This window comes from Labrus mixtus, chromosome 12 (assembly GCF_963584025.1).
Source record: "Labrus mixtus chromosome 12, fLabMix1.1, whole genome shotgun sequence".
Taxonomy (NCBI): Eukaryota; Metazoa; Chordata; class Actinopteri; order Labriformes; family Labridae; genus Labrus; species Labrus mixtus.
Window position 1 is genome coordinate 28,591,502 of NC_083623.1, and position 13,175 is coordinate 28,604,676.

General features: G+C 42.6%; 1 protein-coding gene across 1 annotated transcript; it reads left to right on the forward strand.

The window, feature by feature from the left end:
* The first annotated feature begins 654 nt into the window (after window positions 1-654).
* On the forward strand, window positions 655-11,134 carry LOC132984465 (gastrula zinc finger protein XlCGF57.1-like). The gene is made up of 2 exons (XM_061051346.1): window positions 655-928; window positions 8,370-11,134. The coding sequence occupies exons 1-2, from the start codon at window positions 742-744 to the stop codon at window positions 9,761-9,763; spliced, it is 1,581 nt and encodes a 526-aa protein (XP_060907329.1). The 5' UTR covers window positions 655-741; the 3' UTR covers window positions 9,764-11,134.
* Window positions 11,135-13,175: the final 2,041 nt, after the last annotated feature.

Below are 13,175 nucleotides of genomic sequence, written 5' to 3' on the forward strand. Positions count from 1 at the left end.
TATGCATCCTGTTTTGCTGAAGTTTTGATCCTAATAAAACATTGTCAATAATCCTGAGACGTCCTTAGTGTTTATAAAATACAGAGTTCACTGTCAGATTATCAGTAAAAACAAATGAATAATTTTATTTTAAAGCTTTTTGCCTGTAGAAGTGGTCTGTATGTTTTTTTATTGGCAGACCGCGTGGATGAAATCTAAGAGAAGTAGCCTTGAGTCTTGAAACATGTTTCCTCGTTTCCTCTCTCCATGAATATCTGGTGGAAGGGACTGAGAAGCAAGTGAAGGAGGCAAGGATGCAACCTTAAGAAGTGGGATGGATCCCTTGAAGTGCAGAGGACGTCGTGTTTTAGTTTCCGGGTCTCGAGGGCTCTCTCTGGTGTTACGGTTCAAAGAGTGACCGTGTTAACTTATGACTATCCGCCGAATGCCTCCGTAGATGACGTCATCACAACGCGTCGTTGTTTAACTTTTCATTAAATACACATCTGATAATAATCATTTGACATTGTGAAAAGAAACAGACAACGAGACACACGCTTCAAGCATTCAACATCTGTTGTAATGACGTCACCCACAGACGCATTCGGCTAAGAGTCACCAGTTAACACGGTCACTCTTTACACCGATACACCGGCTCTCTCGCACTTAGCATGTGTCTGTGCTAACCATAGACTGCTAACATTGTAGGTTATCAGGGTAATGTCAGAAAAGACATCAGCGTTTAGTTGAGTTGACTCTTAGATGAATTCTCGTTGCAAACCGCCGATAAAAACCAAAGAAGAAGAAAAAGAAAAGTCTGTGTGTAAGATGTCCGGGTTTCAAGAACCGACAGGACAAACAACAACATGTGGATACGAAGAGGAGCTCCACCGACAAAGAAAAGTGCTGGATGTGATTTTAACACCTGAAATCAAGCTGCAGAGAGCAGGTAGGTTTTCTTTCCACTGCTGGAAACGTGTTTCCTGCTCATAGCCTTTAGTCCATAGACGCACACAGCACAGTGTTAGCTGCAGCTAGCTCCTGCTAACAACATCATTGACGTTACTTAAAGACTCTTCAGTGGATGTTGTGAAGGATTATAATAGTAATGTCTGACGGAGCTTAAAGGACATTAACTTTGAGTCACATTTAAGATAAGATGATTGAAATGATTCCAATCAGAATCTCAAACATCTCTCATGTTAGTGATGTGTGTTTTGATCTGCTTGTTAAGCGAGCTTTGTTTGTTTCTCTCTGGCTGTTTCCTCATTTAGTTTTAAAAAGTTCTTCTTGGTCCACACAATCATGTCTGTGAGACACACGATGCAAGATTACAGTGAAGTCATTCTTTAAATGTCCAATCAGTGAGATGTGTAGTGAGTGAGATGATAAAGGTATCTTACTACATGATCAGACATTAATGAAACATGCTATGTTGAAGTGCTGTCTTCTCTGACAACAATGCAGCAGTCAGTATGTCCTCCTTCTAACTTTAGATTCTGCTCCTGAATGCTCTGGATTTGTTTGGTCCAGAGAAGGTAGGCGGTTTAAAGACACCCCCACACGGCCGTTTTGGACGCCCCTCGGTTTGCCAGATATGAGAGCAGTTATCAGGTCAACAGGTGTTGCAGCGATGGAAGCGGTCAAGAGAAGTGGTTCAGATAGAAGTGATTGTACCCGACCTAAAAAGCCTCTGCATGTTTCTAATAAGCTCCACGAGCAGAAACGTGCTCAAACTAGGATCAATATTGGAGATGCTTTTGAAAAATGGAGAGAGGTTAGAACACAGAAAGGTTTACAGACCCATACAGAGCTGGATAAACACTGAAGCTTCAAAGTCCACCACATGGTGACCTGAGTGAGCATGGACTCTAGAGAGGAGGGGGGGGGGGGGGGAGACAGCTCTCTATAATGTTTAGAATTTAGACTGCAGTACCCATTTTAAACACTAGGGGTCAGAGTTACATACTGCTCCAGAAACATTTCATAGTTTGATGTTTATTTTAATTATAAACTTTTTTAATTTTAGTATAATATGTTTGAGTTTCAGATGTTCTATTTCATAATTTTAAGTGTGGCTGCTTTGTGTCTCTCTCCTGGATTAGAGAGAGGGGCTGCTGTGGTGTGAAGGGAGGGGGTCAGGCCTGGACCCCTGCTGTAGGAGTCACAGGGGATGCTGTCAGGGCTGAACCAGTGTGTAATGAAGCCACAGTAGAAGTCGTACAGTAAGTACGTAAGTAGAAGAGTACAGGTACAGGAGGGTACAGGTACATGAGAGTACAGGTACATGAGAGTACAGGTACAGGAGAGTACAGGTACATGAGAGTACAGGTACATGAGACTACAGGTACATGAGAATACAGCTACAGGAGGGTACAGGTATAGGAGAGTACAGCTACAGGAGAGTACAGGTACAGGAGAGTACAGGAGAGTACAGGAGAGTACAGGTACATGAGAGTACAGGAGAGTACAGGTACAGGAGAGTACAGGAGAGTACAGGAGAGTACAGGTACATGAGAGTACAGGAGAGTACAGGAGAGTACAGGTACATGAGAGTACAGGTACATGAGAGTACAGGAGAGTACATGAGAGTACAGGTACATGAGAGTACAGGTACAGGAGAGTACAGGTACATGAGAGTACAGGTACATGAGAGTACAGGAGAGTACAGGAGAGTACAGGTACATGAGAGTACAGGTACATGAGAGTACAGGTACAGGTACATGAGAGTACAGGTACAGGAGGGTACAGGTACAGGAGGGTACAGGTACATGAGAGTACAGGTACATGAGAGTACAGGTACATGAGAATACAGGTACAGGAGGGTACAGGTACATGAGAGTACAGGTACATGAGAGTACAGGAGAGTACAGGAGAGTACAGGTACATGAGAGTACAGGTACATGAGAGTACAGGTACAGGTACATGAGAGTACAGGTACAGGAGGGTACAGGTACATGAGAGTACAGGTACATGAGAGTACAGGTACATGAGAATACAGGTACAGGAGGGTACAGGTACATGAGAGTACAGGTACATGAGAGTACAGGTACAGGAGAGTACAGCTACAGGAGAGTACAGGAGAGTACAGGTACATGAGAGTACAGGTACATGAGAGTACAGGAACATGAGAGTACAGGTACATGAGAGTACAGGTACATGAGAATACAGGTACATGAGAGTACAGGTACAGGAGAGTACAGGTACATGAGAGTACAGGTACATGAGAGTACAGGTACAGGAGGGTACAGGTACATGAGAGTACAGGTACAGGAGAGTACAGGTACATGAGAGTACAGGTACATGAGAGTACAGGTACAGGAGGGTACAGGTACATGAGAGTACAGGTACATGAGAGTGCAGGTACAGGAGAGTACAGGTACATGAGAGTACAGCTACAGGAGAGTACAGGTACAGGAGAGTACAGGAGAGTACAGGTACATGAGAGTACAGGAGAGTACAGGTACAGGAGAGTACAGGAGAGTACAGGAGAGTACAGGTACATGAGAGTACAGGAGAGTACAGGAGAGTACAGGTACATGAGAGTACAGGTACATGAGAGTACAGGAGAGTACAGGAGAGTACAGGTACATGAGAGTACAGGTACATGAGAGTACAGGTACAGGAGAGTACAGGTACATGAGAGTACAGGTACATGAGAGTACAGGTACAGGAGGGTACAGGTACATGAGAGTACAGGTACATGAGAGTACAGGTACATGAGAATACAGGTACAGGAGGGTACAGGTACATGAGAGTACAGGTACATGAGAGTACAGGTACAGGAGAGTACAGCTACAGGAGAGTACAGGAGAGTACAGGAGAGTACAGGTACATGAGAGTACAGGTACATGAGAGTACAGGTACATGAGAGTACAGGAACATGAGAGTACAGGTACATGAGAGTACAGGTACATGAGAATACAGGTACATGAGAGTACAGGTACAGGAGAGTACAGGTACATGAGAGTACAGGTACAGGAGGGTACAGGTACATGAGAGTACAGGTACAGGAGAGTACAGGTACATGAGAGTACAGGTACATGAGAGTACAGGTACAGGAGGGTACAGGTACATGAGAGTACAGGTACATGAGAGTACAGGTACATGAGAGTACAGGTACATGAGAGTACAGGTACAGGTACATGAGAGTACAGGTACATGAGAGTACAGGTACAGGAGAGTACAGGTACATGAGAGTACATGAGAGTACAGGTACAGGAGAGTACAGGTACATGAGAGTACATGAGAGTACAGGTACAGGAGAGTACAGGTACATGAGAATACAGGTACAGGTACATGAGAGTACAGGTACAGGAGAGTACATGAGAGTACAGGTACATGAGGGTACAGGTACAGGAGGGTACAGGAGGGTACAGGTACATGAGAGTACAGGTACATGAGAGTACAGGTACATGAGAGTACAGGTACAGGAGGGTACAGGTACAGGAGGGTACAGGTACATGAGAGTACAGGTACATGAGAGTACAGGTACAGGAGGGTACAGGTACAGGAGGGTACAGGTACATGAGAGTACAGGTACATGAGAGTACAGGTACATGAGAGTACAGGTACAGGAGGGTACAGGTACATGAGGGTACAGGAGGGTACAGGTACATGAGAGTACAGGTACATGAGAGTACAGGTACATGAGAGTACAGGTACAGGTACATGAGAGTACAGGTACATGAGAGTACAGGTACATGAGAGTACAGCTACAGGAGAGTACAGGTACATGAGAGTACAGCTACATGAGAGTACAGCTACATGAGAGTACAGCTACATGAGAGTACAGCTACATGAGAGTACAGCTACATGAGAGTACAGGTACATTTCTCCCAGAGTCAGCTCTACAAACAAGGTACAAGTATATAGAAAAATAGAAAAGTAATAAACACATGAGAGTAGAAAAATAAACAAGTTGTAGTTACAACTAAGAAAAAAAGAAACTACAGAAACTATACACTCCTTTTAAGAAAAACTACAAAGGGAGACACCGTACAACAAATATACATGTGTTTTCTCGTCCTGCAGATTCTGTTCATCTCTTACATCTGTTATCACACCTGAAGATTATTGCACACATATTTTTTTCAAATTAGTGAAGTTGTCAGGTGTCCATGTAGTAGGTGAGGCGTGGGGTGTAGTGTTTTCTTCCCACGTTAATGTCTACAGTGTTTTGTTAGTGGGCCTTGTGGGTGGAGATGCTCTCTGACCTGTGGTGTCTCAGGTTATAGTCTGAGTTCTTCCACCTGAACAGAGCATGAGCTGGGTGCTGTTTGTTCCTGAGGATGCTGCAGTATTTCCCCTACCATTATATTAGGGGGGTGGCCCACCCCCCCGCCCCCCCTGCAGGTTAAAAAAAATGTTTATTTAGATTTGTTTTTGGGCATTTTGTGCCTTTATTGTAGAGATAGGATAGTGGATAGAGTTGGAAATCAGGTAAAGAAGTCATTTAAGGATACCTTTCCAATAGAAAAGGACAGCTGTCAAAAGTAATGCATGAACACCAAGATTCCTACAAGTGTTTGTGTTGTCGTGTCGGCATATCGGCTTGTCCCCACCCCCCCAACGCTGTACACCTAGGGCTGTGCTGTGTGTACAGTGTGTCCATGGAGGGGTGCTGACTGTGAGCTCAGACCATTTCTCCCATCCTCACCCCCTGTGGTCTGTCTATAAGGAAGTGGAGGATCCAGTTGCAGGTGGGTGTTGGTACTCCAATGTCTGCCAGCTGCCCAATCCGCTTCATTGGCCTCATGGTGTTAAAGGCGGAGCTGTAAGGGTGACCACATGATGGATACACAGATCGGTGACCTGCTCTGGTCACACGAGGTGGTCGGTAAAGGTTTCCTCCTGAGCAGCTCATTGGTTGTCAGCGGTGTTTGCTTCACTGAAGTAGATCGTAACAGTTCTACTTCCTGTCTGAACCCACCGTTTGTGTTAGCTCGTTTTAATACGGCTTTGTATGTCGGCATTTCCACCGTGGGCGACTGAAAATGGATACTAGCAGTGTGTGCAAAACGCTGCATATTCATTGGCTGGTACTTTTCAAAGGAAGCTGTAACTCTGCTGGAGCTCTTTCGAAAACGCTGACTTCCTGTTCAGTATGACAGCTCGCCAAACTGTTGTTAAGCAGCATGTACTGTTAGCATGATAAGCTAGGCTAGCTAAGAACAGCCACAACCCTGACATTGATTGACACATGTAGAGTCAGTGTTGAGCTTTGACTCATGATGCATTAGTGATGTTTTTCTATTGGTTAAAACAGCAGCAGTCTTGGCAACAACATTGATTTACATATAAACAGACAGATCTGTGTTGTTAGCATGGTGTGTTGTTTTGGTTAAAACCGGAACAAGGGTTCAAAACCGGGACATATTACAGTTTATAGATATTTGTGAGGACTCGGGACATGAAGCTTGACAGCAGGACAGCCTCAGTCAAATCGGGACGTGTGGTCATCTGAGTTTAAGGCCCTGTTTACACAACAACGATTTCATCTGTTACGCCGCCACACAACCCCACAGCTAAATGCTATCCTTGAGCCTAACGCTAAGGCCAGTGAGCCCGTAACTTAATGCCTTTCCTTACGTGTTGCGGAAACGTGAAGTTGTATCCTTCCTTGCCTGAATGTGTGTGCAACTGTCCTGTCTGTTTGAGGGGTGCGTGTAGGTGACTCACCTCCAAAGATCCTTGTACATGCCGTGACCAGCTCACTCGGACAACTCGATCCAGTCTGTCAGGTGTCTTGCGTCCTCGCGTCTCCCTCGTGGCGTCTCTTCGACTCACAACCAATTTCCGCCGACTCCTCCGCAGGTGCTGCTAATGAAGGTTACAGAGACAGAGCCACCACACCCCCCTCAGGTGTGTCATCAGTACTGACCCTGCTTCTCCTCCTACCAACCACACCTACTGCTAAAGACACTGAAGTGAATCCTCCTAACACATTATCATAACATCCCTCCCCCATTAAAAAAAAAAAAACACTACTAAATTGTGACACTAACCATTTTTTCTTCATATTTTCTCCCATGTTTTTTTTTGTTCACAACTGTTCCTTTACCTTTCAGGAGGTAAAGCTCTCGCACACATATATACACTTCCTTTCCTTTAAAAAGGCACATACCTCTGCTAAAGACCCTGAAGTGAATCCTCCTAACGTATTATCATAACACATCCCAAAACAGTATCCATTGTTGCGTTCTAGCCATTCATTCACACCTGTAAAATGCCTTCCCTTTCTGAAAATGGTGGCCTTGCATTATGGTTCCAGTCAATAGTCAATGAGCGAGAAGGTGGACTACAACAACAATGGCCAACTCCTGAGTTCTGTTTGTGAAAAGGTCGTCATGACTCCCAGTCAACATTTTCTCTGTAGTTTAGCGTCACACCTCACTGCTCTGTAGAAGGAGGAGGATGTGAGCATGCACGTGTTATTTCATCATAAAGTCACAGCACCAACTACTGGCCTGGCAGGTAAACTACAGCTTTTTGAGTTGTTTTTCTGGAGCTATGTTGTTGTCTGAATGAAGAACTTTTTTTAAAACTAAAGCGAAAAAGGAGCCCGTTTCGCTTGTAAACGTGACCTAAGGTTTGAGGGCCATGTGACTACCTTCTCACAGAGACGACATCTTTTCTGAGGACTAGGGATGATACAGTCACCTCATCATTTACATAATATTGGTTCCAGGATTTCATTTTATCGCTATTTTTTTATGATTGTCTAATTTTTCATTTAAATGATTTATTTTTGGGCTTTAATTCCTTCATCAGAAAGACAGAACAGTGGATAGAGTGTAAATAAGAGAGGAGTGACAGGCGGGAATGGAGCCACATGTCGGACTTGAACCCATGCCACCTGCTTTAGAGGACAACAGCCTCTGTACAGGGAGCATGAAAACTAACAGCTAGGCCAACTGGCAACCCATGATTTTCTAATTTTTCTAATGTATTTAATCACAAAGTCAAGGGGTTTTATGACAGATGAGGAAACATCTGAGAAAATATTTTATGTTGCCAAATCTTTTAAGAGCCTCTTAAAATTTCACTGTGAAATGGATGCAATACAAATATGAAATATCCTCTTTTTTCTTCTTTCACAAGTGATCGTTGTCTGAGTGCTTTTTAAGGTGTCTATAGTCAGGAATTAATGGACTCTCAGGAAGCTCTTGTTTTGTTGTGCAGTTATTCCTTATAATTGTCATCTCATCAGGTTTTTACAACTCTTCAACTTTTGTTCTGTGCTGAGAAAACATCAGACTTCCACACAGTCACAGAAAGTCAAAGTGTGCCTCCTGCTCTCGTTCAGTTTTAAACAGCCAATTATGTTGCCATAACATTTAGAGGTGGATTTTAACATCTGTTTGATTCTTGTTCACTGTGTCCTGCAGATGTCCAGCAGCTGTTGGTGAGTAAAGAAGAGCTTCCACCTGAGCAGCAGGAGTGGAGCCACATTCTGGACCAGGAGGACACTAAGCCCCAACACATTAAAGAAGAACATGAGGAACTGTGGATCAGTCAGGAGGAAGAACAGCTTCAAGGACTGGAGGAGGCTGATACCACCAAGTTCCCCTTCACCTTGGTCATAGTAAAGAGTGAAGATGATGAAGAGAAACCTCAGTCCTCACAGCTTCATCAGAGACAAACTGAACAGACAGGAGTTGATGGAGAGGACTGTGGAGGAGCAGAACCAGAGAGGTACTCAGATCCAGAGAGACATTTACAACCAGAGGTTAAGGTCAAGATAGAAGACTGTTCTGAAGATGAGACTGAAGACAGAGAAGATGATCGGAAGGAGACCAGAGGACATCTGACAGGTACAAACTCTTTTGAAAACACTGAAGATGAGGGACCACTGAGTGATAAGAAATCACACAGCTGTTCTGAGTGTGGCAAAACATTCAAGAAGAAACCAGATCTAACCAGACACATTAGAATTCACACAGGAGAGAAACCCTTCAGCTGCTCTGTTTGCAATGAAAAATTTAACCAACAAGGGCATCTGTCCAAACACATGAGAATTCACACGGGAGAGAAACCCTTCAGCTGCTCTGATTGTGGTAAAAGTTTTAACCAAAAATGGGATCTGTCCAGACACATGTTGGTTCACACAGGAGAGAAACCACACAGCTGCTCTGAGTGCAGTAAAAGCTTTAACCAAAAATGTGATTTGACAAAACACATGAGAGGTCACACAGGAGAGAAACCTTTCAGCTGCGATTTCTGCAGTTTAAGATTTAGGCAAAGAGGGAATCTGAACACACACATGTTGGTCCACACTGGACAGAAACCGTCCAGCTACTCCGCCAGCGACCAACGATTCTCTTTGCACTCTCAGTTAAAAAAGCCCAAAACAGGAGCAGGAGCTGATGGAGAGGACTGTGGAGGAGCAGAACCAGAGAGGGACTCAGATCCAGAGAGACGTTTACAACCAGAGACTGAGGTCAAGACTGAAGACAGCTCTGAACCTGAGAATGAAGACAGGGAAGATGATTGTAAGGAGACAAGAGGACATCAGTCAGGGTTAACTTCACATAGCTGCTCTGACTGTGGTAAAATATTTAAAAGAAAATTGGACCTGACCAGACATACAAGAATTCACACAGGAGAGAAACCCTTCTGCTGCTCCATTTGCAGTAAAAGGTTTAGCTTAAAAGGAAATCTGACCAAACACATGTTGGTTCACACAGAAGAGAAACCCTTCAGCTGCCCAAACTGTAGTAAAAGATTTAATCATAAGTCCTCTCTGACACTTCACATGTGCGGTGAGGTTAACGTCTTTTGAACCTTTGGATTACACCAGACATCACATCTGGTTTTAGGACACAGGAGGAAATTCATCTTTTACAACAACTTGTTTTCACCTTTCCTCAATTCAAGCTTGTACATAGAAAACATAAATAAACGGACAACAAATCACACAAAAGAGCTGAAATATAGAGAAGGACCTAAAAGGAGAAACCCGTGTTAAACAGACTGATTAGTAATCACACAGACTGCATACAAACACAGTCAAATAAAAGTCATTTAAAATGTAAAAACCTGAGGAGCATTCAGTCATCTGATGGCAGAGGGGATGAAAGGTTTAGTATGATGATTAGTTTTACAGACGTGTCAAACACAACGATGACGTTGCGATGGCAACAGAGAAAATTCACTTTAAAGCTCATGACCAGAAGAAGATCAAATACTCTCAGCCTTCCTCATGATCTGCTGGTTACAAAATGAGCCCAAATTGCTCTCTTAGCAGCCATAATTGTTTCAGGTTTCTTTTTCTGTCCCTCAGTGAGAGGCTGAGAAAGCAGCAGATAACAGAGAAACACAAGAGACTCAATAAAAGACTGATAATAAAAACCACACAGAATCACAGGACTGACTGAGAAAGAACTCTATGTTTACAGACTCAGTGTTTACATCCAAGTTATTTGTATGAGCTTACAGTTTCCACATCATCATCAATGATGCACTCTATGGGGGCCTCTCTCAAAGATCAGATAAGAGAGATGAGGCTGCATGTCTAAGTTATTTAAGATCAAAGGTTTGCTTCTACCTGTCTGGTAGGCAAATTCAAGAGGATCAAGTTTTCCTTCCACAGATAGAGAACTCGATCTTTTCAACGGTTTTTTTTATCATTAATGAAGTGCTGCTGGTCTAAAATGATCAAGTTGTTTAGGACCAATGAGGCTCCACTGTGGAAGACTTCCAGAGAGCAGGAGTTACCCTTCAAAGACTTCTGGACCATACTTCAGAGAACTCTGCCTGCAGTAAACCCCTTAAGGAGAGAAAGACAGGCTCCACCTCTATCAGTAAACACAGTCAATTCACAAAGTCCTGAGGGGAAGGGTTTCAAACTGTCCTGAACTCTGGTCCAACTCTGAAATCAACCCAACAAAAACCCAATCCGTCATGTGCCTGCTGAGAATTCCTGCAAAGACACTGAAAATGGTTGATCATAACATTTAAAGAAACAGTGTGATGTCTGACAGCTCCGACTGACTCTTGTCTTTAATGTCTCACTCTTACATACTTTAGAGTGAATATAAGTCTACTGTAGACGTTTAGAAATATTAGTATATAATATTAATAATATAATATAGTTAGGATGTGATCTGTATAATAATAATAATAAAAGTCTGTCGTCAGTAATTACAGAAGATGTGGTTTGTTTTCTGTTCACTTTTATTTTTGTGTATTTCTGTTTGATTTGTGTCGAGCAGAATGATGAGCTATAAGAAATGTGGCGTGAATATTTGATATCGCAACTTCATATTAGTCGATAGCTAATAGCTCCTACACTCCAGCCCCTCATAATGTCACAATCACCATTATTCACCTGAACTATAAATCAGGAATATACCATGTATCATGTTCATTTGAAACCTGACCTGCAAGAAAATAAGTTAGAGAGAGAGAGGAAAGAGAGATAGAAAGGAGAGATGGAGGTATTGAGCGGGAAAACCAAGGATTGGAATACTGTAGGATCGAGCCGAAAACGTGAAAAAGAGATTCAGCAGAAGGTCTAACTAAGATGAAACAGAGAGTGAACATGTTGTAGCAACAGGAGAACAACTTGAGGAATATAAAGTCATTGTTAGATTAAATCAAGAAGGTGAATGGAAAAATATTAAATTAACAAAAAAACAATAAACCAACTTGTAGGTGAAGTCTACGGAGCGGAGCATTACTGATTGTTTTTTAGTGACAGCAAACCGTATGATAAAAGTGAGGGCAAAAAAAGCACACTGATGGAGGACAACAACAGTGTCTGTTAACGTTGACCAGATGAAAGGAAACATAACAGGCGCAAACGTCATCGAAGCTAAGCCTTTAAAAACAATGAGATTCCCCCTCCATTAAGATGATCCAAGTGTCAAACGTGGGCATATAGCGGCCATATAAAAGGAGATGTGAAAGATGTGCAGTGGAGCGTGAGTATGGAAAGTGTGAGGTGGGAGAAAAACTAAAGTGTTGTAACTGTGGATGTGAAGTCAGCAAGAGAGCAGCTGAAGTTCATTAATGAAAGTTACACAGTTCAGAGAGCGCCTGGTCATCAGACGAGCCAAAGAGAAATATGATGGAAAGATACATTGATAGTTCACAAAAGTGATTTTAATGTCTAATAAAGGGTTTGGGATGGGAAGTGGAACAACAACATGGTGGTTCATCATGGGATTTATCATTTTACAGTGGCATAATGGTCAATCATTTAAACATTGAATAGCAAAGTTACAAAATAAACCTAATATTATACAGTCAAGAAACATGGCTGAAAGCAGAATGTGATTGTGTTATAATGACAGGACAGGTGGAAAAGCTGGAGGTGTAATAATATTGATACTGAGGTAAAGTGTGATTAATAAAGAGAAAGAACATGAATCAATAACAGTAAAGATGTGGACAGGAGAAGAGGAACCATAATGAATTCTAATAATGTAAAAGGATAAGTCATTACACACTGGACGCTGCTGGGGGGCAGCTTCAGGGTAAAGTGGTATAGTGTGGGGATTTCAATGTGCACTGTGGGGAAGTAGAAATACTGATGAGAAAGAGAGGATTCATAAATGATGATACATAGCAGTACATAAAACACAGATAACCCCCATACATTTAACAGATACTATTTAAATGTATGTATGGAGTAAATGTTATGGTTAATAATACAGTTTGTTAAAATCCTGTTCAAAGGGAGAGTCTGCTAGTCTCCCAGGTGGGGGAAAGCAGGTCAGGAGGAGAGTGGAAGGAAAGGAGGAAGGAGAGGAGGAGGAGCGGAATCCGTCGTTCATGCAGCTAGTGTTAAATAGTTCAGACAAAAGGAACGCTTCAGTTCAGTGTTGAAGGGAAATGAAAGGGTTTTCAGTCAGTTACGGAAACCTAAACCACCTCCCACATGGCACAGCAGACCTACAGGGGGCGCTGCAGTGTGGATTAGCGCCCCTCCTGTACCTCTGTGTATACTTCATGCTCTCTTGTATTTTACAGTCCTGCCTGTGTTGTATACTCCCTGTTCCATGTTTAATGTCTGAAATCTGTGATCTAGATATGTCCATGTATGATACTGTTTTTAAATCCCATGTGATCTGTAATCTGCTCCTTTAAGTCTCTGCTGTCATGTTTCTTTGTCCTGTTTCTTCAAACATTTAATCATATATATATATTTATATATATATATAAATATACAAATAGTTCAGATAAAACTT

Coding starts and splice junctions, on each gene's coding strand:
- LOC132984465 (XM_061051346.1), top strand. CDS start 742: ATGAATTCTCGTTGCAAACCGCCGATAAAAACCAAAGAAGAAGAAAAA. Junction 929..8,369: donor AATCAAGCTGCAGAGAGCAG/GTAGGTTTTCTT, acceptor TGTGTCCTGCAG/ATGTCCAGCAGCTGTTGGTG.